At 45.7% G+C, this 26,629-nt stretch overlaps 2 protein-coding genes across 8 annotated transcripts in view; one reads left to right on the top strand and one right to left on the bottom strand.

Moving 5' to 3' along the window:
* Window positions 1-26,629, bottom strand: part of PDE1C (phosphodiesterase 1C) — a 648,442-nt gene that overhangs the window by 473,783 nt on the left and 148,030 nt on the right. For all 7 annotated transcript variants that reach the window (XM_073899034.1, XM_025873104.2, XM_073899039.1 and 4 more), the window contains exon 2: window positions 4,060-4,110. In XM_073899034.1, the coding sequence (XP_073755135.1) occupies window positions 4,060-4,110 (51 nt within the window). The remainder of the gene's footprint in view (window positions 1-4,059; window positions 4,111-26,629) is intronic.
* LOC112825042 (protein CEBPZOS-like) lies at window positions 16,901-17,247 on the top strand. Its single transcript, XM_025873106.2, has one exon. The coding sequence runs from the start codon at window positions 16,901-16,903 to the stop codon at window positions 17,120-17,122; it is 222 nt and encodes a 73-aa protein (XP_025728891.1). The 3' UTR covers window positions 17,123-17,247.

Below are 26,629 nucleotides of genomic sequence, written 5' to 3' on the forward strand. Positions count from 1 at the left end.
ATGGTATTTAACATAACAATAAAAAATTTTTTAAAAAAGGGGATGTTTGAGGAAAGGTCTTCCAACCCAGATGGAACCAATTATAGTAAAGGTCACAGCAGTGTGGATCTATGAAGCCTGCCTTGAGCATCTCCACTACCAAGCTGGCAGACCCGAGTCCCTGAGCTACAGAGCTGGCAAACTCCAGCCCTCAGACCAGGGAGTCAGGTGCACTGGTAATAGCCAAGATTTGGAGTTGGAAGACCTAGAATTCCATCAGTGAACAATTTTCGATGTTTTCTCCTAACTTGGTTGTCCTCATTTGTAAAATGGAGACACCACGAGATGGATATGAGCACTGGCCATCAGAGAGCTTTGCGTGCAGTACCAGGTGAGGTGCTCTACAGGCTCATCACCCCCCAGCCCTGGGCTGATGCATGGGTGGGAAATCCCCACACACAGGAGCTCCAGCCCCAGGACAGCAAGCCACATGACAGGTGCCATTCTAAATCATCTGCTGGTCCCAAGCCAACGTACCTTGGGCTCACACAGTACCTTACTCTCAAGTCCTCATTCTCTCAGACACTGTCATTCTTCTGTAGGTTTTGGTGGGAAGATAAAATTCTCCACTGTCTCCGAATCTCATGCCCCTCACTCACTCCCTCCTTCCTCCTCCTTCCTCACCTCCATTCCTAGAAGAATGACTTCCTGGTTACTCTCCATGCCTGTGGCTGTTAAACAAATGCTCTGATTAAGGTCAGATTGATCAAAAGCCACTGCCAAGCATAAAATGATGGGGGTAGGGTAATGAAGGGGCCCTGATAGGATCCAGGGACTCACAAGATTCACTCCACAGGGTCCACCACCACAGTACTGCTCTCTGATGGAACAAGTGTCTCCAGTCTAAAGGTGACAAGAACTGAGCTTGACCAGTGGGCTTTGGCATCGATTTTTGAGGAAGGTTCAGTGGTTCTGGGTAGTGGTGTCAGCCACTTAGAGACGAGGATTCCAAGAAGAAAGCCAAGCATGGGTTGTGTTGCAGAAGTGACCAGAATGAAGCCTGCAAGGCTGGTAAACCAGCTGGCCAAGGCAGAATCAGAAACCAGCCCTCAGAAAAGCTAGATGTTTTCATGATTCCTACATGATCCCTCTCGTTCTCCTTTAGGATTTCTTAATATAATCAACACAGCTCATCCCTTGCAATATGGGAAAGCTGAGGAAAGTATATTGATTCAAGCATGGGCAAAATCTATAGAGAAATGAGCCACATATTCCAGAGGCATCAGGAATCAGAATGTGAGACCCTCAAGGGAATGAAACCCTTGGGAGGACTTGGGAGGCCACAGGGCCAGCCCATCCTTCCAGCTCTTTTCTGCGGACCACCCCCTGCCCACCTCAGCGAGTCCAGTTTTCACAGCATTTCCCACCTGTGTCCCTGTTTCCCACTCCCATCAGGCCGACATCCATGCTGGGCAGTACACACAGTCAGGGCTTGATGCGTGTCTTAGCGGGTACCAACATTGGAGAAGGTTGCAGTATTCATCTTCAAGCCTCCAAAGAGAATTCTGTCATCCAAATACTTCCAATCTCCCCAAACTGACCATTTCGTTCACACCATGCCACAGCATCAAGGTCATTTTCGATGCAGTTAAGTGTCAATCAGACAACGCTACATCAAGAATTATTTTTTTCTGCACAAGGTCCTGGGTTCAATCCCCAGCACCTCCACCAAAAAAAGAAAAAAATGTATTTTTTCTTCCTAAAGGCCACCTAATTTTCTCCCTCTAGTATCTGCTATGAAAAGATTTAGGAATTAATGGTACCATCTGATCCCCCCCCCCACCTCAGGACATGGCACGGTCAGGAATTCTCTTTCCTGTTTTTTTGGCTCCAGAATCAGCCCAACTTTACTGGTTTGCCACTAATTACTTTTTGCTTGTATATTTTGTTTCTCTCAGTCCTCACTTACCTTCTATGAATACACTTTCAAATGACATCTCATCCTTCCAACCCAGACACACAATTCAGAAGTTGTGGAAGCTATTTACAAGCAAAGTCACTCTCCTCCGGGCGCTTGGGTGGCTCAGTCGTGCCTTCGGCTCAGGTCATGATCCCAGAGTCCTGGGATCGAGCCCCGCATCAGGCTCCCTGCTCTGCGGGAAGCCTGTTTTTCACACTCCCCCTGCTTCTGTTCCGTCTCTCGCTGTCTTTCTCTCTGCGTCAAATAAATAAATAAAATCTTAAAAAAAAAAAAAAAAAGTCACCCTCTTCTGTCTGGGAAGAGACCAGCTGCTCCAGCTGTCATTCTGGGTTCTCGGTGATAAGACCCCGTCTGTCCCCTTCCTACCGGTCATGGTGAACATCAAAACACCAGGCAGGGGCACCTGGGTGGCTCAGTTGGTTAAGTCTCTGCCTTCCCCTCAGGTCATGATCTCTGAGTCCTGGGATCAAGCCCCACGTTGGCTCCTGGCTCAGCAGGGAGCCTGCTTCTTCTCCCTCTGCCCCTCCCCACTGCTCCTGCTCTCTCTTGCACTCTCTCTTTCTCAAATAAATAAATAAATAAAAATTAAAAAAAAAAAAAAAGAAAAAGCACCAGGCACTCCCACAGAGGTACATGCAGCACAATGCACACAGAGCGGTTAGGTTACCATTCCGGCTTATTAATTTGCCTGACTACTGCTCGGGAGATAAAGAAATAAAGGGACTAAAAGCATATTCAACATCCTCATTGAGTTGTGGGATGAAATACTTATTTTGGGAAGTAATGGTTCCAGGTAGGAGGGCAGTGAGAAGCGAGTGTTTTATTTCACAGCTTCTAAAATGTGAGCATTTAATGCTCTTGCATTATCATATATTATTACAGTTCTATAAAAACCATTTCTAGGAATCAATCTCAAGGTTTTGAAGCCTCCTCAAAAAAGCTGGAAGGCAGAATTAGAAGGCCCTGCAAATAGAGAAATTATACTTTCAATTCTATTCATTAAGGCTTACTATAGCAGTATCCACACTCAAGACTTGATCTACCTTATGTAAACAGTGCAGTGACTGGGAATTTGTGTGCCATAACTTCAAAAGTAGGTAACTTTTTTATAAAGGAGAGAAGATGGGTATGAATTTTCTGTTTTTCAGATGGAAAAACTGAGGCCCAGAAACTATCTGTGAAATTACTTTAAGCAAAAGCCAGCAACTGGTGATGGTGCTGGAAAGAAAAATTCATCCATTTTGATTGACAGCCCCACCATTTCCTGGGGAACACCTCCATCCAGCCCTGCTCAACCTCTGGTATTTCTGCTCCCTTATTGGGATCTGGGTTTTCCTTCCAGGGACAGCATTAATTGGCTGCGTAATTTGCTGACCACACTGGCACAGAAAACACTGAGAAGTGTTTGACTCCTGTTCTCCCATTATGATCGAGACCTGGAGACAAAAGAGTCAAAAGAAATTGGTGGGAAGCTCCAAGGCCCTTATGGGAACTCTGTGCCCAAGGAAAACCATTCAATCTATCTGAGCTTCAAAAATGTCACCTAAAGGAGGGAAAGCCCGTGGAGGCAGCCCGTAAATCCACTTTGGATGGTGGTGACGCTTTCACACATGCGTGGACCTTGGCAACTATGAGCATTTCATATACTCCTCCTCATGTTATCTTCATAAAAGCCCACCTCCACTGCAGGGCTCTCTGAGGGGACTCCCAGTGAGCAGTTCTCAAACTCAAATGTGCACAGAAATCACCTAGGGGTTTGTTTCATTCATATTCTGATTCCTTGGGCCTGTGGCTCTGCATTTCTAAAAATCCCCAGGTGATGTCAATTCTCCTGCTCCCAGGACCCCACTTGGAATAGCAAAACACTAGAGCACAGTTTGATAAACCACACACAGTTCTGAGGATTGAAAAGATAATAGCAATGAATAGCTCCCCCGTGGTGGGGCTCGAATGAAATATTAACCCATTGAAGATATTTCTTATATGACTCTTTCATTGACAGTGTTTTACTGACGCCTGGCAGGATTACAGGGGTGGACAATGCAGGTAAAAAGTCCTCTGAAGGAGCCCAGGAAAGGAGTGAAACAAGATCTACTCACGAGAGAAGCGGGCAAGTGATCTGGCGGTCTTGTCTCCAGCTTCATTTGCAACTAGAAAAAAAAAAAGCAGACAGTGCAATAAGAACAAGGCACACAGTCGACATGCCCAACCTACAGCTAACCCTCTGGATGACCTGACATTAAACTATGTTTGACGATCTTTGTAAGAGAATAAAAGCAACTTCACTTCCTCTCTTTCTCTTATTTCCAGGGCTGCTCTCAATGTCTAAATGAGGGCAAACGTTTTAATCATTTTGATGAGTGCATTTGAATAAAGCTGGAGAGGACCTAAACAATATCTAGTTTACTCTGCCTAGAGGTGGTAACTGGCTTGCACCCACATGGTAAGAGGTGTGAATGCCTGAGTTCCAAGCCAGTATAAGTCCTCCTGGTTCAAGCTTCCTCTTATCAGGCTGTCCTGAAACACATAAATGCACCCTCTCCATAAATTCAATCTGCTCAGATGGACAGGGGCAAAGCCAAGACAGGATTTCAGATTTCAGAAGATAACAACAAGGTTAGTTTTTATTAGGAAGGCTATTTAAATTCAGATTCTCACAAACAGGGAAGTTCAAAAGGGGGAGGGGGTGGAATTGTTCAGAGAACTGCCCTAGAAAAGCTTAACCTTAAACTTCTCAGCAGGGCATTTTACCCTCCTCTGAAAAGCCTCTATATAATTTATCACGTAGATGGAGTCATAATGAATATCACCTATATTTATGAACACCACCTTTGTGACTAAAAATAGAGATCAATCATTAAGTAGAAACACAAGTTTCACTCACTTTAAATATCACTTTTAATGCCCATAAAGATTACAGCTTGGTTGTTTTATATATTCAGAGTAAACAGGCACAGATACTTGTGGTCAACTTGAACCAAGCACCCAAAGCAATTAACTGGAAAAAACTGTTCATTTTAGCTTACAAAAAAAACATTCACTAGATAGGCAGAAAAAAAAAAGAGAGAGAGAGAGAGATTGCTAAAGTAATCATTAATGTATGCAAAGTTGCAGTAGCCAGACAAAAGAAATAACTACTTCGTAAACATTACATCAATTTGCAAAGAATGGAAGGAGAAAAAATATATATATATTCCTTTCACCCTCTCACAAAGATAAAGATTTCACAATTCACTATACTGGGCAGATTTTAAAAGTTAATGGATCCAGTTTCAGTCTACTTTTCTGTCATTTGCATTGCCCATTGTCCACACTCGCTTCGTAGATTACCAACAAGACGTTATACAAAACGACCAGCAGGGGGAGGTGACATTGCATCCTGCTCCCATTCCCTCCCACACCCCAGCATTTCAAAAAGAAAGAGAGTGAGAGAGAGAGGGAGAAGCAAGCCCTAGTTAGATACAGACATGAGTTTCCCGGGCCCTGAGCTCAAATTATTTCCTCTTTAGACATCATAGATCTCTAAAGAAAGAAAACAGACCAAGGTTTGTTTTCCCCCAAAATATTTGCTGCAGTGATGGGCTGCTTTTAAAGTAGGAAAACCAAGACCACTGCCATTGCTGAAAACACCAGCAACCAGTAAAATGTTCAGCTTGGAGAATGAGCATTTTCCCTGTGGGAAGGGAAAGGACACAGTGACATGTGACAATTGCAGTCACAATTTTACATGCAGCAATGACTGTTTCCTCACGCAAAAGCTTTTTCCTCCTCTTTCCACCACCCTACCCAAGGATGGGAATTGCTGACCCAGATCCAAGTCACACCAGGAGAAGCAGGAATCCAGATCTAGGCCAGTGGGTACCAAGAGAGTTGTCTCTACCCAGAAGGAATTTGAACCATGCCAGCAGTATTATTTTCCTAAACGCAGACCCAGTGCCACACTCCCTTACTCCAAGGTCTCCAGCGATGTCCCAACCCAATCCAGCTAACAGGACCTGGCATCTAACACCTGCCCCCATCTATTCTTCTAAGCTCATTCTATTTGCCAGAGCATCTGTCAGTCACATGCTCTAAACTGACAATTCCCAAACACCCTACACACCCTCTCTCCTCCTACTCTGGTTCTTTTTGCTCCCTCCCCGGGACACCCCTCCCCACTGCCTCACCTGCCAACTTCTACTCATCCTTTAAGATTCAGGTGGAGCCATTCATTTCTGAAAAGCTTCCCTGACTCTTGCCACAGCTTCTCCATCCCATAGATCTCTGCCCATACACCTAACTCCCCTCCCAGAGCAGTGGTTCTCAAACTTCGGCAGGAGTCAGAACCACCGGGAAGGTTTGTTAAAAAACAGATTGCAGCATTTGTTAAAATGCAAATTTTGATTCTGTGAACCTGGGGTGGGGCCTGAGAATGTGCATTTCTAACAAGTTCCCAGGTAATATCGAGGAGCTGGTCTGGGGACCATATATTGAGAACAGCTCCTCTCAATTACAAGCTACCCCGCTCAAGACAAGGAGCATAATTGTTCATCTTTGTATTTCCAGTCTTTTGAACACTGAGCAAGTGCCACGCGGAATAACACATAGGTCAATATTTTTAGAACTAAATCAAGTAGACTAAATCGATACCACGGCCAAAGATGTCTTAGTAGACCAAGAACATAAGACTGGCTTCCAAAGGACTCTAAAAAGTCCCAGGTGTGTTGTTCGGCCCCACAATGATTTTAAACAATTACTTGTCTACATTTAAAAAGCAAGAGATTTCAGGGTCTCCTGGGTGGCTCAGTCGGTTAAGCATCCAACTCTTGACTTTGGCTCTGGTCATGATCGCAGGGTTATGAGATCAAACCCCACTTTGGGGTCTGTGCTGGGTATGGAGCCTACATAAGATTCTCTCTCTTCCTCTGCACCTACCCAACCCCCTCTAAAAAAAAAAAAATCAAGAGATTTCAAATATAAATTTAACTTGTCAGCTTTTCTCAATAACTGAATGGCTGTCCAATTCACAGGCCAGCAATGGATCACCACTGAGACGCCCCCTACAGGTGGTTCTGCCTCCTGCATGCTCAGGAGGCAGCTCTATGAGGACAGCACTGGATGTTCTATATTCTCGGCATGGTCCACAAGGCAAATGAAAACAAAAACTGTTTAAAAGCCTAAAGAATGAAACTAAAACTCAACACAGACCAGCACTACAAAAAGTGGTTGTGGCCAAGCTTGCTGAGCCCTCTGTCCCCAGCCCACAAACTGCCCAGGCACACTCCAGAGACTGCTCAGACACATCCGGGCTTCTCGACCAGCACAGGAGGCCTCGTTTGTGGCTGTTTGCCCTTTATTTTAAATATATATATACAGCAAGTCTTAACAACAAAGTAGATGTTCCATTTATCAGATGCAATCAGAGCTTGAATTTGACAAAATCTCATAAAAGTGATTATGAGGATTTAAGGAAAATTATCCACATCAATACTGTTGGGCAAAACACCCAGACCAGTATATATCGATTCCATTGACACTGAATTGTAGGTCTAGGCTACATGTCTATAAAGGCACAGAGAAATAAGGGGAAGGATATGTACCAGATATATTAATAGTTATTTCTTCTGTATGCTGGGATTTGGGGAGATGATTTTTAACCTATTTTATACTTTTCTGCATAAACCCAATAGTTTATGATACTCGCGCACCATGTTTATAATCAGGAAAAATGTTTTTATTAAAGGGGTAGAAAACAATTGACTATTATTTGATGTACATTAAGATTTTAGATACTGTGTGTGTATGTCTATTTATTTATATAAGTTATGTTTTAGATTCAGATTCCAGAGCAGGCTTGGATCACAGAATTCAGGGGATTTTCCATCTCTAGTCCAAGAGGATTCCCTGTAAGACTCAAGAAACAAATCTCCCACTCTGCTCTCCAGGGAGTTCCACAGTTTATAGGTCAGGGATTTGTAGCCCTGGCCGCACATTAGAATTACTTAGGGAACTTCTTAAAATCCTGATGCCTAGGCCACACCCCAGCCCAATTAAACAGAGCCTTGGGGATGGGACCCAAGCATCATACCTATTAAGCTGCTAGCTGATTCCACTGAGCAGCTGAGAAGTACTAATAGCTGGTGTAACTTCATACATCTTTATCAAAGCAACATTCAGGAAGGAAGGTGTGGCTCAAATTCTTTCAAAGTAATTACCCCTATTCAATTCTTCTTTTCAGGATGCTTTTGTTTTGTCATTAAAGTCATGAACAGAGACATGCCTCTGCTTTAAGAAAAAATCAACTGTTAAGACGGCAAACATAAGTATGGGGACCCATTAGTGAGCAACTCCTCACATTATAAAGGGTTTCTTATAAAACGATTGCCTCCAAACTTCCACACGTGTCCTGAGCATCAACTATGAGCTCAGCACTGGGCAAGGCCCTGGGTGGACAGCAACAGTTGATTTCACTCAGTCTTGACATACAAATAAGTTAGGGGGAAAAGCAATGCCTTTCAATCTGGGTTTATCCCAGCCTGACAAGCTTGGGAACTGACTTAAAATGATAATGATGATGATGATCCAGTTTCGTTGGTCCCATCCCAGAAACACTGAATCAGAATCCCTGCAAGTGGGGACAGGAGTCTGGGTTTTAATCAATTGCGTAAGAAGCTACACTCACATGTGAAAAGCAGCATTCTAAATGAAGTGTGCCCCTGGTATGTCTGTTGTATTGCCCCCCCCCCACCAAAAAAAAAACCAAAATGGCCAGAAGCAAATCTTAAAGGAAGGGCTTGCCATGGAGACCACTGGGAGGGAAGCAGGAGAGACAGGAAGTTAACTCAGAAAAATGAGCACCCCAGCCCCAGGCAATGAAGGTGGTACTGATGTCCCAGCTCAGCTACAAATAATCCAGGCCATCAGAACAGGAGGGAGGGTGGTCCAAATAGTTGTGGTGGTGGCCTGGGCAGGTGCACACTGCTTTGTAACCAAAACTCGCACCAAAAACACTGCCACCCTTGTTTTGAAAGCTCTGGCACCTGGGCCAGTATAAACGCAGCTGGGGGGCTGGGTGCCAGGGACAACACACAGTTAGCAAGCAAGCTGGGAAAAGAGTCTGGCTTCCTGAAGGGAAATCTGCCCAATGCAGATCTGTCTGCTGCTTTGCCACAATCTCTGAGGTCAGCCCAGGGACCCTCTTGAGGTGAGGTCCTTTGGGAAGCCTGGTGGGCTGGAAAGCCAACACAAAGGACTCCCAGAGAAGAGAGCCTTAGAATGAGGTTCTAGGTACCTTCCTAAGTTACTGTAAAAGATGCAGCTGACTGGCCTCACCTCACACTGCCTCCTGCTTGCAAAACCCAGCAAGGAAAACTGGATGGGTGCTGGGGAGAAACAGACTTGGTCATCTTTGCGTAGCTGTCCCCTTCTAAGTAAGGACTTCGGTGATCACATTACTAAGATCACAACTCCCGACTCCCCCTCTTCCTCTGTCCCCATTCCCCTTCCCTGCTCTATTCCTCCCCACAGCACTGTCACCTTCTCATATGCTCTGTGCTTTCCTCATTGGGCTCATTGCCTTCCTCCTTCCACTACAATGGATTCTCTGGACCAGCACCAGGGAAGAAGGCCATGATCATGATCATACGATCGTGGTGATGTGATCCAAACTCAGAGCATGGATTCTCTGCCAATGAAAAAACTTCTACATCCCCAATGCCTAGATGCCTGGCACGCAATATTTATCATACGGATCAATGGCCAACCTTCTACCAACCTACCATGCAGAGTGCAATGGGGGCCAAGAATTGGAAGGAGACGTGGAGGGGAAGGTACAAGGATGCTAGCATACAGTGAGCACTTCTATGTGCTGTAAGTATCAATTGAGCCCTTCAGAAATATTTAGAAATATTTGTCAAGCACTGACTAACTGTAGATACCAGGGAAGGCTGTGAACAACCAGTCCCGGCCCCTGCCTTCACACTGAGTAAGATTGCCATTCCCATTTGATACAGAATCGGGCCACTGGAATTGAGAAAGGACAGGTAACTTTTCTAAGACAACACGGTTGTGTGGCAGAACTCCAATCCAAAGCCAGGTGTACCAGGCTCCAAAGTCTGTGTTCTTTCCATTTAGCCTCTCTGCTTTCCACAAAGGGTAGGCAGATAGGAGCCATGCTCTGGAGAGGGCTCCATGGGGAGAAACGTCTTAGTGAGGGCTGCCCCTCTTCCTCATGCCCCTAGCCCCCGTAAGAGCCACCTACTGGCCTACAGAGAGTGGAGGAGGTCACCTGCCTGAGACCTCCTACCTGGCACAAGCCCAGAGACTGTCAGTAGAGAGGGGTCCTTCTGTTAGGCGGGTGCTAACGCCAGGACTCACAGCAACGGCATCCAGAAGAGCGAGATGCCAGGCAAAAAGGAAGGCGCTTCAGTGCCTTGTTCATGCAAGAGCCCCAGCTACCAGCGGACTCCCTGACCGTCTTCTATCCTCCCTAGGTAGAAAATAGGGACAAGGGAATAGCAACAAGAATCAAATTCACGTTAGCATGAGAAGCACAACAACTCAGAAAAACAGCCCCAGGAGGCCTATTCTCTTTAACGGGTGAGGAAACTGACATTCCAAGAGATCAAGTGACTTGTCCAAGATCAGACCAGAGCTAAGCAGCAGAGTCAGAAACGTCATCCGTGTCTCCAGCTCCGAGCCCAGCATTCTCAGGAAAAGGGATGCAGTCAATCTCTTTAACTCCCACATCATGGGGTATCAAGGGGTAACTAAAGTGTCTGGCTTCCTTTTCCGCCGCTGGGTTTGATAAATATCAATGCCTGACAACCCCAGGATCCATTTTAAGCACAAAAATGTAAAAGCGCTGAGTTAAGAAGGCTTCTGATGCCCAGTCTGACGTATTATCAAAGCCTGCGGTGGGCGGGGCAGGGGAGGCTGGAGGGGAAGGGTGGATGGGTACATGGGAGAGTGCCTGCCAGCTTACACTGCACATCAAAGAATAGGGCCACAACATGTATAATTCACAAAGATAACTGAGTTAAATACTTATATAAAACATGTTATTGGGGTTGCTTAAGATGAGAAATGCTCGCTATAGAATAACTAAGGACCAGACTAAGTACTGCTCATCCATTACCTAATTTTATCTTCACAGCAACTCTCTGAGGATCCTGCTATATTTTCCCGTTTTCCAGATGTGGAAACTGAGCCTTTGAGAACTTACGTAAATCGCCTAAGATGAAACAACTAGTGAGGGGCAGATTTGGAAATTGAATCCAGTGCTACCTTACTCCAGAGCCAGTGCTCCTAACCCTTGTGCTGTCCATCACACTTTCAACACCTGAGTGTTAGTACTGTTTGCTGAGCCCGACTACCACCCAGACCTGGTGGGAGAGGCCCTTGTCTCCTCCCCACCTGGCCTCAAGTTAGCAGCTCGCAGAGGAATGCACCCTGCTCTCCTGTTCCTTAAACAGAACAGAGCTCTGCAATCCAGCTAGAATTTGTGCCCAAACAACATAAAAGACATCACCACCCTTCAGCCTGTTCCTTTTCCCCCTTCTATATTCAGAGATGCTCGGCATCGCCTCATTATACCTTCCGGGCCAATTTGGGTGTCAAATCGACTCTGAATCAAGCTCTCGCATAAAAGAAAATAAAACCAATTTGTAGTGATGACTCACCAGGGCTGATAATTTGAGAGTGGCAGGGATGGTGCACCTCCCAGGCCCTTCTCTCCTAGCGTAATGGGCAAATCCTTACAGAGGGCAAGGCTTGCCTGCCAGAGGGCAGAACGGCTCACTGGCTCACTCAGCCCAGGGTGCAATGAAACACAGACAGAAGGAAAATCATACAAGCCTTTGCCAGCCTGAGAAGACGCTTGGGAAACATATCTCCTTTACTTTTTTTTTTTAATTTGGAGGAATCTGGGTCATGTGGGAAGACTCATGCAATGTATTTCTTTCTTCCCTGGTCCTGATTTTATACATTTGTTTATTTACCTATATCCTACCTTGTTCCACAAATGATATTCTATTTCTATTTTGCTGTATGCACCAATCCTTTATGGAACAAAGTGGGATATTAAGAAAAAGTGAAATTTATTATTTCAATCACTTCCTTGCTTCCTTTTCTTGATCCCTCTTTCCAAGTTGTCGGGTTTCAAACTGACTTTTCACGGTTTCAAACTGACTTTTCACGGTTTCCTGTGACTTAGAGCAAACAACTGATTAACCTCTGCTGAGTAACCCCTGAGCCCCCTCCTCCCCATTGCCGTGCTGGATGCAAGGATGGACCTTGGGTGGCCAGGAGTCCAGCTGAGACCAAAAGGCTGGGCACAGAGCTTCCTGACACAGATTATTAGAGTTGTTGCAATATGAATGTATCACGGTGCCTGGTATTTCTGTGGAAACCACCTGGCCAAGGTACGAGGCCCTGACCTCACAGAGCCTGAGGCCGAGTTGGGGAAACATAATATTAATACATGACCTGATCCAAAGTCTTTGGAATGCTAAATGAAAGGTCCTTGTTCACAGAAGAACAAGAATCAGAACTGTATGAGATTAAAATCCAATATCAAGCTGTCTGTTCAAACTGTTCACTAATTACAGTTCACTCCAGACAAGGCAAAGAAAAGTACAGAGAAGAGGAAAGACACGAAAATATAGGACACCTCCACATCATGCCAGGCACTGGTAGGAACTTTAGGTCCATAATTTTCATTTAATGTTCACACCAGCCCATGAGGTGAGTATTATTATCCCTATTTTCAGATGAGGGAACTGAGGCTTAGAAAAGGTAAGTAACCTGCCCAAATCAGGGCTAGTAAATGGGAAAGCTGGGCTTGAAACTCAGTTCTGTGAGCCCTTCTCTTTTCTTTGTAGTTCCCACAGCTGGAATGCACATTAAAAGGTATCCAGTCCAACTCCACACGTCCTGCTTGGATCCCCTATAACATCCCAGACAAGTGGATGGCAAGCTCCTGCCTGAATCGCCCCTAGGGATGGGAGCATACCCCCTCTGGAGACAGGCTCCTTCACCTTTAACCTGTCACACAATCTTAGAGGGCTCTTCGTGATGATGAAATCTGAGGGCTCCATCAACATTCGATGACAACTCCTAGCCTCAAGCCCCTTGAGCCCTCTCATCCCCGGACTGACACACCCAGCTCCCTCCTCATTTGACCAAAATAACTGGAGGCCTTCACCCACAAAAGTCAAGTCACTTAAATCATTGCCAAAAAAAGAGAATATATGTGTTATTTTTTTTAAGATTTTATTTACTTATTTGAGAGAGAGAGAACAAGAGAGAGCACAAGCAGGGAGAAGGGCAGAGGAAGAGGGAAAAGCAGACCCCCCACTGAGCAGGGAGCCCGATGCGGGACTTGATCCCAGGACCCTAAGATCATGACCTGAGCCGAAGGCAGATGCTTAACCGACTGAGCCACCCAAGTGCCCCTATATGTGTTATTTTAAATAAGCCTCAGCAACCGACTGCTTAACAACATTCACCTTCACAATGATCTTCAGGCTAAGCCAGATCCCCATCTTCTCAGGAGACAAAAGGAACCTGGGAACCATCTTCTGGACTGTATAATCAGGAGCTGTCCAAGATCAAGCATTTTCCAGAAGGCTGCTGCCTGAAGCACCTCACCTCAGACTTTACTGTGCATAAAAATCACTTGAGGATCTTGTTAAAATGCAGATTCTGTTTCAATTGATCAGGAGTGGGGCCTGACATTCTGCATTTCAAACAAGCTCCCAGGTGATGCAGATAGTGTGGGTCCCAGAATCCCACTCTGAATAGCAAGGTGTTAAAGGACATAACCCACTTTGAAAAGGAACAGCCAAGCACACTTTCTAAGAGCTCTTTGGAAAGCCCCAGCATGGTTTTGAAAACGCGTACCTATGGAATCTAATGTCAAATTCCCTTGGTTTCTTTCAGCAGTTTTGTGAGAAAGAACTGTTCACAGCATGACTTTGAAACCTACTAAAGGACAGACACTGAGAGTGTATGCACGTGAGAGGGAGAGTCCAAGCAGAATCGGAGAGGGAAGCTCAGACCCCTCCGTGGGCCTGACAAAGAACAGAGCTGAATGAGAAAATCACTCCCCATCCCGAGCATGCTGCCAGCAGGGTGCAAAGCCCAAAATGAGCAAAGAGCTCCCCAGATCCAAGGTAAGAAGTCAACCTCTAGCCAGGACTCGCTGGAGCTGCTCCATCTTCATGCACGCTCCTTGCAGGACCTTGAGCCCCGAAGAGCTAGTGTGCACACTCAGCTCCCGAGCTTGGCTCAGGCATGCACTGCCGGCACTGTTCTGTCCAGCAGCATAGATCATCACGCCCTTACTGACTGGCTGCAGGCTGAGCCGATCAAAGGCATCAAACAAATAAAACTAGACACAGGTCATTGTACCCTTGAACAGGAACTCAGATGCCCACTGGGCTGGGCTCCCCACAGCAGAGGCCGTATCTGCCCATTTCCCTCCGGACTCATGCCAGGGCCTGAACACAGGGCATCACCAGCTGAGTAAAGGGCTAGAGAAGGAGTGGAGGAAGCCAGGTCCGGCCATGAAGCCACAGAAGTGCTGGGACAGAGACCGGCAGGCTGCTAGGAGCTCTCCTCCTCTGCAGACACCAAAGAACCCCACTACCAACCAGCTAAAGGCTGGGTCTTAGCTTGGCAATTTATCTTCTCGGCTGGATGGAAGTTTGGGAACCATTTGGGGGGGGCCACAAATTGGAGGTTCCCTCTCTCGCTGTCTCTCTTTGTGTCAGGTGTACTGAGCTTGGCAAGCAAGTGTCTAAAAGTAAATGATCTGAATTCCCTTGGGAACAGTTCGCCACAGTGGCATGAATCCCTGCTGCTCACACCAGCAGGGCTGCATCCCAGCTGCCTACCTGAGACACGTGCATTACGACTCTCAGACTGCACATGGCCAAGGAGAACTGTGTTTCTCCCAGAAATCTGCTCTTCCCCAGGCTTCCCCATCTCCATCAATGCCACCACCCTCCCCGACACTCCTTTCCCCACCACAGTTGATCAGGACAAAAATGTGTGAAGTTAACCTTATTTCCATTCCTTCCATCATTACCCACAGCCCTTCTGCCAATAAACCCTATAGCCCTTACCTCTAAAACATATCCTAACTCCTGCCACTCCTTCTAGCTCCTCTCCTAAAACTCTGGCACAAGCATCAAGGGCCCTTTGTTTAGAGGACCCCAACATCATCCCAGGGTCTCCCACTCCACTCTCACCCCTTCTCCGCCTGCCACCAGTCCATCAGACTGCATGGCTTCCCTGCTTAAATCGCTCCAGCGCTTCTCACCGTGTTCAAATCACTGCCTACACGTCCCTCCCTGATCTGACCTCCTCTCTTCCCCTTGTCTGCTAGTTGACTAAGCTGCAGCTACACTAGCCTCCTTTCTCCTTCCCAAAGCCACCAGAACCTATTCCCATGGAAGTGCCTTTTCCCTTGCTCCTCCTGCTTGGAATGCTATGCTCCTGGTAACTAGGATTCCAATAGTATCGGCTCCCCTTCCAGGCCTTTCCATGTCCAGGTGCCAGTCTAAGCATTTTACATGTGCTAACTTACGCAGTTCTCTTCACGGCCCTTGGGGGTCGTGCTATCGTTATTCCCACTTAATAGATGAGGTACCTGAGGCATAGGGAGGTTAGGTCACCTCCCTGAGGCCACACAGCTGGTAAATGGCAGAACCAGATTCATTACTGTGCAGTCTAGTTCCAGGGCCTTGCTCTGGAGCCACCACATACCCTGCCTCTTACAGATCTCATCCCTTGCACAGAAGCCCCCTCACCTTTCAGGTCTCAACCCAAATGGCAGGGCCCCAGAGCCTTCTCTGACCATCATCTTCTCTCAAGCACCTGTCAGTATCTGGAATTAAAACACTTCTCCATCACAGACATGGACACAAGAAGGTATTAGCTCCCTGAAGGCAAGCTTCCAGCAGCCTTATGCTCTGTATGCCCAGAACTCAGAATAGTGCCTGGCACAAAGTCCCCTCAACAAATATGAACCAGCCTACTGCCTGGCTTATGTTACCGTCTGGCCTCTGAAGGCTTCTGAGTTTTCACTTTTCCATCTTGTCCTATCTTGTATATTATCTGTAGTCTCCCCATGGCCTGCTCCACAGGACAGAGTCCATGCCCGGATGCCAATGCACAATGTGGCCCCAGCCCCCTGCTCTGGCCTCAGCCCCCACCATTCCCCACACACCCCTGCACACCAGCCATCCTGAGCTCTCCACCTGTGGGTCCTACTCTGGACGCTTTTCTACCCCAGGCCTTTATTCATGCCCTCCCTTGACTTTCATGTCCTTCTCCACTTTTTCCAACTAACGAATGCCCACTCACACAACAGGGACCAAATGCAACCGCCCCCAGTGAAAAAGTCCCTCTGTGATCCTGCTGCTGTCCTCCTGACACCAGTTTTCTGTCATAGCAGGTGGAGAGACTGCAGGCTTTAGAGTCAGATGGACCTCACCTGGAATCCTGGCTTCTCTGCTGTGTTACCAAACCTCTCCAAGTCATTTTGCTCATGTGCACTTTTAAGTCACAATACTTACCTCTAAAGGCTGTCAGGGTGGAAGATGAAATTTGGGGAACACTCAGCACCATCTTAGCACACGATCACGATGAGATGCTCAACGAAAGGTAGATGATAGTGTCAGTGTCATTTCTTTAGGGTCTACCTTTCCAACAATATGTGTGTTCCATGAAAGTAGGGACATGCTCTTAATCTCCTTTTTATCTTCACAGCTAAGTGCACGCATGACACATGAATCTCAGTAACCATCTACTGCAGAAATCCATGAATTCGTATCTTGGGATTCTGGTTCCAGATAACTCTGGAATCGCAAGAGGTCAAAACCTTGCTCTGGTCCTTTCATTTTAGTACTAATAAGGAAAAAAAACTGAGAGATAGCTGCGTGTAAGCACCTCAGGATGGCCTGCACTATGGAAACAGTGGCAAAGATCTTTAAAGGAGTTTTAGTAGTTGAACTCTTGGGTGTTTTTGGAGCATATTTTTTGTTTTATAAGATGAACACAAGCCAAGATTTCAGGCAAACAATGAGCAAGAAATTTCCCTTCATCTTGGAAGTTTATTACAAATCCGTTGAACAGTCTGGAATGTACGGAGTCAGAAAGCAAGATCAAGAAAAATGACTGAATAGCAAAAATTAGGACCAGTCATCGTGTTCAGCCTCCCATCTAAGCCGTTTGAGACCTTTGTGAGGGAGAAGAAAGATGAGCACACCACATTGCAGACTCCTGGCCCCACAGAACAAAACAGGAACTCTGGTCTGCCATGGCTCACAGTCATTTCCCATCCACTAGGCAAATCCCCTGCTTTTGTTTGTTGCTTTCCTTTGGCATTTATTATTAAAGACTACTGTTTACAAATAAAAGACTAGGAGAAGAAAAAAAAACTGAGAGATGGACGAAAACTGTGCATACAGGATCTTACGTTAGAAAAACTGACTTAGAAAAGGGGGCGAGGAGGACCCAGCTGCGGTGTCTGGAAGGAGGTAGAAGAGGACAAGCTGGAGATGAAGAGCACTCCCAGGGAGCTGGCCATCGGAGGCCAACTTTATTAATTAAGAAAAAACTATTAAAACATACTACAGTCTACTGGTCAACCAGCAAGAGATGAAGCATTAAGAGCAAACTGATCATTATCCATTTTCAGAGAGGGCAGTTGCGATTCATCAGTTTCATGTAATACCCAGTGCTCACGACACCAAGTGCCCTCCTTAATGCTCATCACCCGTTACCCCATCCCTCCACCCACCTCTCCTCCAGCAACCCTCAGTTTGTTTCCTATACAATTCCCTCTTTCTCTTCCCAGCACACACACCGATCTCACATCCCCTGACTGCCTACAGGATCGTAGCAGTTTTTACCTTCTCCCTCTTAAGGTTTTTCTGCTAATGAGTTTGGAGTCTAGCTAAGGATTGTAATGAGCACTATGACAGAAAATTCCAGGGTACTCTTAGAGAGAGGAAGGTTGTAGGGGTGCATATTTTAGGTTAGGGAGCAGAGTAGGACTCCCTGACGAAATTAAATATAAGCTCATCTCTTCATGGTGAGATTTGAAAAAATACACTGCCTTAGCATCTCCACCATTCCCTCAGCTGGCCTCTGCACAGCCCTGCAAAAGGGAACCTCAAAAGAAAGGCCAAAGACAAACACAGCCAATGGGAACAGTTGTGTCTACTCACTTTGGGCAGGGTGTTAGCAAAGCTACCTTATGAGAGTCATTTTCATAGGACTGCAGACCTTGATGTCCACTGTGGTTTATCACTGATAACACGGCATGGAGACAAAGCTCTGCATTTAGGATTCCAGGGCTTGATGTGAATGCCAGCCTCTCTCTGCCTGGTCCTGACTCCCTCATTCAGCCTCTCAGGGCCAGAGCTGCTTCTAGAACACAGCTTTAAAAGCAGGATACATGTCCTGCCTTCCTCACATTGTTGTTTTAAGAAAAGGCTAAATGAGCTACCTCATAAGAAAACACTCTGTAATTTATAAAGGGATGAGGCTTTCCACAGGATTTCTGTTCACACTGTGAAATTTTATATTTCAACTAATACAGAAAATTTCAATGTTTTACTCCCCTGGACAAACACTGTGATCCTTTTATTTATCTCTCTATGTGCTATGAACCGAATATTTGTGTGCTATGAACTGAATGTGTCTCCCCAAAATTCATACACTGAAGCCCTAATATGATGGTACTCAGAGGTGGAGTCTTCGGGAAGTGATTGGGTCATGAGGGTAGAGCCCCCATGATGGGATTAGTTCCCTTATAAAAAGAGGAAGAGAGATCGCCCCCTCTCTTTCTTGGCCATGTGAGGACACAAGAAGGCAGCCATCTACTAGTCAGGAACTGGGCCCTCACCAAGAACTGGACCCACTGGTGTCTTGATCTTGGACTGCTAGGCCTCCAGAACTGTGAGAAACAAATGACAAATGTCTGTTGTTTAAAGCCCCCAGTCTATGGTATTTTTGTTATAGAAACCCAAGCAGACTAAGACTAAGAGATCGTATTTTTTAATTTATTTATTTATTTTTAATGAATTAATTTACTTATTTATTAATTTATTATTTATTTTAGAGAGAGAGAGCATGAGTGGGGAAAGGAAGAGAGGGGGAGAGAGAGAATCTCAAGCAGACTCCCTGCTAAGCATGGAGCCCTAATGTGGGGCTTGATCCCAGGACCCTGAGATCATGACCTGAGCTGAAACCAAGAGTCAGATTTTTAACCAACTGAGTCACCCAGGTGCCCCCAGAGTCCGTATTTAAAATAAGTAGATATGATTAGTACAACAAAGATTAGAAGTGCAGCCAGGTGAGAAGATGAAGGGGGCCTGATGTGCAAATTGACACAGGATGGTCAGGTAGGGCCTCTGATGAGGAGATCTGAGCAGGCACCCACAGGAAGTGGGGATGTCCAGAGAAAAGCACAGCAGGCTGAGGGGGCAGCAAATGCAAAGGCCCTAACGTGTAAGGTGATGGCAAGAATGCACATTGCCATGCCCAGCACATAATAAGCATGCAATAAGCAAGAGCTATGTGATAATGACTACCATTCTCACTGAGGCCAAAACAGCCAGTTTCTATTGGTGAATGAGCCGAAGCCAAGGAAACCCAAGGCACCACAATGCTAGTTAGGTCCCCATTGGATCACAGCCTCCAAGTCAGAATTCAACTGTGGGGGCTCTTATCCTGCTGCTACTGAAAAGAGCCACATGGGGGCAGAGGCCGTTAAAGAGTAGTACCTGCACAGGAGGGTGGCGGATTCACTCTATTTTGTCCTCAATTGGATCCTACCTCTTCCACACTTGCCCTCTCCCTGGTCCCAAACACAGCCTCTGAGGAGAAGAGGTCGCTGCAGGCGTCAGATCACACAGTCACTCAGCTCCCACAAGTTGAACCCCTAGTGTACGTTCAGCTCTAGGCCAGGCACTGGGGACACAGAGCTGCATTGAGGTGAGATCTTTGCTCCCGTGGTGCTCAGTATTTGGTGGGGAGCAAGGGGTGGAGAAAAAACTGGTTGAAGCAGCACCAGGGTGGACCTCAGTGCAAAGTGCCCCAAAGCACAGAGGAGAGAACATTCTTAGGGAAACCCACCTTGCCTCCCCACCCCAGGCTACATGAGGACCCCTCATCATATGTTCCCATTGAACCCCCTTCCTTTCCTTCCTTTCTTTCACAGCATTTATGAAAATTGTAATGGAATCATGATTTGGGGGATTAATATCTATCTCCCTGCTAGACTGTGGGCCCCATGAGGCAGGGACCTTGTCTGTCCTGTTCACAGCCACATTCCCAGCACCTAACACAGGGCTGGCATGTGGCTGGGGCACAGGAAGACACCATAAATAAATGAATGTGGTGAAACACCAAAACACTGAATTCTGTTATGCAAACACACTATCAGCCTCCAAGATGGTTCCCCGGAGCCTCGCCTCCTCATGCTCACACCTTTGTGTGTTCCCTTCCCACAGCACATCAGGACTGACCACACGATGAACAGATTACTGTAAACGGGTGCTGTGTGACTTCCAAGTCCTGGCCATAAAACATCGCTACTCACACCTGGCTCTCTCATGGATCCTTTACTCTGGGGCAGTCAGACAGTCAAGCCATTAGAATCCTCAAGCAACCCTATGGAGAGCTCCACACGGTGGAGAACTGAGCCCTCCCGCCAAAAGCCAACATCAACTGGTCAGTCATGTGAGTGAGCCACATGGAAGCAGGTCATCCAGCCCCAGTGAAGTCTTCAGAGGACTCTAATCCCAGCTGATGTCTTGAATGTGGCCTCATAAGAGACTGTGGGCCAAAACCCACCGAGCTAAGCTGCTCTCTTCCTCTTCTTATAAGGACACTAATCCAGGGTGCCTGGGTGGCTCAGTTGTTAAGCATCTGTCTTCGGCTCCGGTCATGGTCCTGGGGTCCTGGGATCAAGCCCCGCATCACACTCCCTGCTCAGAGGGAAGCCTGCTTCTCCCTCTCACACTCCCCCTGCTTGTGTTCTGTCTCTCACTGTCTTTGTGTCAAATAAATAAAATCTTAAAAAAAAAAAATAAGGACACTAATCCAACGACGGGGTCTACACTCTCATGACCTAATTACCTCCCAAAGATGCACCTCCAAATACCATCACTTTGGGCTTCAGCATATGATTTTGGGGGGACAAAAGTGGCAGTCCCCAAATTCAAAGGCAGGAGGAATTAACACCAGAGCTGGCGTTCTTCCCAACACATCTGTTAGGAGAAATCCATGACTCCTCAACCAGGGGCCACAGTGACCTCCGTCTCAGCTCCCCTGACTCAGTGAGTAACCCAGTGCTTCTGCCCTGCCTACCAGGTGGAACAGGACGAGGCATGAACAGCCTGTGTCTCTCCCTCTCCAGGGCCACCCTCGGCCAGGAGAAATTCCTCATAGTCTGTGCCACTCTTACTTACTGGCCTAGTCTCTCTTGAGCCTTCCTACTGCCTGGCAACAGTGACACTACTCTGTGCCTAGGTGATCACCCTGCCACTGGGGAGCCCCCCTTCCCTCTTGCAGGACAAACAGAGGGAGCATCCCAAGGCATCCTGGAATGAATACCCAAGACAGTGCAGAATCTGAGGCAAACTGACAGGATGTGATTCCAAGCTCCAAACCCACCCTGGAAACACTAGGCCACCACTAGGCTGCTCTTTTGGAAGAGGGAGGTGCCTTGGGCCCTGAAGCCCACATCTCAGGAAGATTGTTCCTGGAAAAATAAAAAGGAAATTTATACTTCCAGGGTAACTACTCTGTAGGAGCCATGGGCATTTGACACATATGCCTATCCTCACCATTACCCTGTAAGACAGGCATCACTATCCTCTTTTTTCAGATGAGTAAACAGAGGTCCAAAGAGATTAAATAAATGGCCCAAGGACACAGACAACAGTTGTGTATAACTGGACAGGTTATGTACTGCATAATTCTAGGGAGCAGAAAAAAGTGACTTCAGAAGGGGTACAGTTTTCCAACTTGTACAAAGGCACATACGGTCCTATTAGATAACCACCAACCTTCTGGTCAGTAGTGGTTTGATCCTACATCTGTCTGACTCCAAAGCCCTTGCTCTCCCCCACCCCCAGACCTCTATACCTTCTTTGGGATAGCTTCAAGCATTTCCACATCAAATTCTTCACAGTTCAACCGGGAAAGATGGCGCCACAGACCTCTAGACCATCCCGGCTGGAAAAGATGTTGGTAATCAATAACCTACCTCAAGACCTTCCCTCTGTATTGGAAGAACACAAGGCCCAGAGAAGGGAAGTGAGCCACCCAAGATTATACACCTGGGTTTAGCATAGCTGGGACTTTGCATTCCGTGCAGCTGAAGGTAGGTCTGGCCCCAATATAAAGTTGTTCTAAGAACAACCATAGATAATCAGAGCTATATTATCTAAGCTAGTCATCTCAACTCTTTTTTTTTTTTGATGTAGTGTTCCATGATTCATTATTTGCATATAACACGCAGTGCTCCATGCAGAATGTGCCCCCTTTAATACCCATCACCAGGCTAACCCATCCCCCCCACCCCCCTCCCCTCTAGAACCCTGAGTTTGTTTTTTGGAGTCCATCGTCTCTCACGGTTCATCTCCCCCTCCGATTTCCCCCCCTCATTCTTCCCCTCATTCTTCTTCTTCATCTCAACTCTTTTTTGCCTCAGTATCACTTTTTCAGTTTTAGGTGGAGGCAGAGAGTAAAGGCTCTCAAGGAAGTGTCTCTCACCAGACAATTTTCTGAAGTCCAAGCTTAAAAGAGGGTTGGAAAAAAGTGGGAGCTGAAAGGGCCAGAGCTCAGAAGTTTCTCCAGAATAAGCAAGAAGTGCATTCCTCTGCAGGCCTTTCAGGTCCTGAGAGGGAAACCGTTGCTAAGTGGAAGCTTCTAGGCGCTCCCTGGTGGCCCTCCAGGCAGTTGGCATCCACTTTGAAGGGAGAACTCAGATTCTGCACAGGCCTCACTGGGAGCCCCTGAATACCATGGCGATGGCCCCCAGGCAGCAGCCCAGTTCTGCCTGGGCTCCAGCCAGGGTGACAGGAGGAGCCAAGGGAGAAAGAACACAGGGAGGAAATCCGAGCACTCAATTTGCTGTTCTGTGGAAGATGCCAATTAAAATGTTTCACCCTTCTGAGGCTGCTGTTCGGCCCTGCTCCTGTTGGGCTGCGTCATTAACAGCCCTTTCTGACCACCGCCCTCCCCACAAGGCCTACCCAGTTTCCTTTCCAGCCAATGGAGCCCAAGTTAGATTCAAAGGCATGATGGCCTTAAAGACCTCTAGAGCCCCAAAGAGCCCCACTTTGACACTGAAGTTCAGGGAGACAGGATGACTGCCTAAGATCACTTAGCTGGTCTGTCCTGGCTCAACCGCATTCATAAGATGACATTTTAAATATCACTGAAAATGGTCCTTCCCACCTTATGTGAACCTGGTCCACACATTTTCCTACATGAGTCACTGAGACTGCCCCTGTAGACAGCTGGTTCGGAACCACGCAGGAGGAAGACCCAGGACTCCAGGCTCCTAGCTTCCACACCTTGCACAGCCCAGGAGAGGACAGGCTACTGAATTACCTGCAAACTGATACTGGAAGAAACTGTCGCACAACATCTGGAAAAGGGGTCTAGTGACCACTAACAGATGTCTCTGCACAGCTATCTTCTCGTTCGGCCTCTTCCTTCATACTAAGAGTCCAATTTTTGTAAAGTAAAGACCAACTTACTGCTTCACAGGAGCTGAGTAAATCTTAAAGCTGGCATGTGGGAATATTTATGTAAAAGAGAAAGAGAGTATGGGAAAATTGAATATTTCCATGATGTTACTAACATGAACATGAACATAGGTGAAATGATAGTAAGTAAACACCAGACCCAACACCAGTTAGCAAACTGAAAGCAAAAATGTACTTTTTTATTATAAAGCTTAGACAAATTATGCTTATCACACAACTATAAGAATATTAGAGAATCTAGTAATCTAATAATCTCTCTCTTTTAGAAATACTAGGAGATTATATAAGAAAACAAAAATATCACCTCAACAGATGAAGGGGAAGTCTTTGAAAAAAACTCAAGGCTTACTTATGATTAAGAGAAAACAAATAAAAACAAAACAAAAAGGATGAGGTCTCTTTCCAAATAGGATGGAATAAGCACATTCCACCCTATCTCTCCCACTGAACGCAGCTATGAAACCTGAGTAAAATGCATGGAGTACCTATTTGAGGATGCTGAAAGTAAACAGTAGCAGGCAGATTAAAAGAAATAACAATTCAAAGTACCACCAAGCCAGTGGTAAATTTTCTGGGTTTTCTTCTATTTCTCTTCTTTTGTCCTCTGGCCATGCCTCAAGGCAGTCAAGTGGATATCAAAATGAATAAAGAGTAGACATCACCATAAAAAAAAAGAGAACTCCAGGTGAATACTTCCAGGACTGGAACAAGAGTGGGAAATGAGTCTTCTAAAAGTCTGAGTCCGGGAAATCCATGTATTTTTTTTTCATTTTCTGTATTCTATTGTATGTCAGCCCCTAGACACCTACAAGCCTTTACAACTCTAAAGGAGGAATATCTTCTCTGATCAAAGGATCTGTGGTCCCAAGAGAGTGATAAAACCCCCACTGCATTATTTTTCTCTCTCCATCTTCCTGCCCCTTGGCCTGGGATTCAGGTACAATCATGGGAAGTGAGTAGTAGAGAAACTTAAATAAAGTTCCAACTTTCTAGCCAGAGACCTAAAAGGGGAGCCTAAAGAAGCCATAACATATAAGGGGAATTGTGGAGAAAGAGAAGTTCAGGAAAACAAATCAGTGAAAGCTATATGACCTTCCAGGCTCACTTAGGAGCAGTGCATGTATGAATCTGACTCTTAACAGAATAGCATAGACCTTAAAAGCTGAGCTGAACTAATCGACCAGTACCCAACCCAGACTGACTCCTGAGTGGTACACATGGGACGGATCTGAGTAACACTGTCAAGGCTTGGAAACAGAGCTGATATTCTAATCACAACCCACAGAAGGCAAGTCAGAACTTTCAGTCTGAACACATCTTGGTTCCAGCTGCCAAAACAAAATTATTCAAATTCTCCATATGATTTAAGTAAGACCCAAAGTCTCATCACACAATATTCTAATGTTTAGGATAAAATTCAAAAATTTATCTGGATATGAAGAACCATACATGAGTAAAGACAATTAACAGATATCAATGTTGCAATGACAAATTGTTGGAATTATCTGGTAAAAATTTTAAAGCAGCTATTATGAAAATTCTCCAACAAGTAAGGACAAATACTGTTGAAATAATGGAAAGATAGTCTCAGTAAAACAATGTAGAGAAAAAGAATGAGAGACTAAAAAATATTCAAATAACGCAAAAGTAAGCAGAAAACAGGAAACAAAAACAGAGGAAACAAAATAAATAATAAAATAGATTTAAACTCAAACATATCAATAATACATTAAATGCAAAACGTCTAAATACACCAATTAAAAGACAGAGATTGTTAGAATGGATTTTTTAAATATTTTATTTATTTATTTTAGAGAGAGATAGAGTGAGAGAGCACCAGTGAGGGGAGGGGCAGAGGGAGAGGGAGAATCCCAAGCAGACTCCACGACAAGCACAGAGCCCAACATGGGGCTCGATCTCAGGACCTCAAGATCATGACCAGAGCCAAAACCAAGAGTTGTACGCTTAACCGACTGAGCCACCCAGGTGCCCCAGAATGGATTTTTAAAAGAGCCCAATTACATGAGGTCTACAAGAAACTCATTTTAAATGTAATGGTATAGAAAGGTTAAAATCAAAAGGGTGAGAAAAGATATAGCCCATGAAAAAACTGATCAAAATAAAGAAGGAGCAGTTGTATTACTCAGACAAAACAGACTTCATAAAAAGAAAATGACCAGAGATAAAGAAGAACATTAGCATAAAGACAAACATATAGACAAATGGAACAGAATGGTAAACCCAGAAATAAATCCATGAATATACAATCAACTGATTTTTGACAATAGTGCCAAGCATATGCAATAGAAAAAAGACAGCCTGTTCAATAAATGGTGTTGGGAAAACTAGAAATCCATAGGCAAAAGAATGAAATTGGATCCTTATCTTACACCATTCACAAAAATCAACACATAAGGAATTAAAGACTTAGAGGTAAGACCTGAAACCATGAAACTCCTAGAAGAAATCATAGGGGAAAAGCTTCTTGAAATTGGTCTTGGCAATGATTTCTTGATATGACACCAAAAGTACAGGCAACAGGGGCACCTAGGTGGATCAGTCAGTGAAGTATCCAACTCTTGATTTGGGCTCAGGTCATGATCTCAGGGTCCTGGGATACGGCCTCACATTGGGCTCCTCACTCAGCAGGGAGTCTGCTTGTGATTCTCTCCCTCTCCCTCTGCCCTTCCCCCCACTCACACGTTCTCTCTCTCTCTCTCTCTCTCAAATAATCTTTTTTTTATTTTATTTTATTATGTTATGTTAATCACAATACATTACATCATTAGTTTTCGATGTAGTGTTCCATGATTCATTGTTTGCATATAACACCCAGTGCTCCATTCAATACGTGCCCTCTTTAATCCCCATCACCGGGCTAACCCATCCCCCC

This window comes from Callorhinus ursinus, unplaced genomic scaffold, assembly GCF_003265705.2.
Source record: "Callorhinus ursinus isolate GAN/ISIS: 27379988/994484 unplaced genomic scaffold, GSC_fseal_2.0 scaffold12, whole genome shotgun sequence".
Classification (NCBI taxonomy): domain Eukaryota; kingdom Metazoa; phylum Chordata; class Mammalia; order Carnivora; family Otariidae; genus Callorhinus; species Callorhinus ursinus.

What these genes read in the sequence shown, in the direction of transcription:
- LOC112825042 (XM_025873106.2), top strand. Translation starts at nt 16,901, where the DNA reads ATGGCCTGCACTATGGAAACAGTGGCAAAGATCTTTAAAGGAGTTTTA.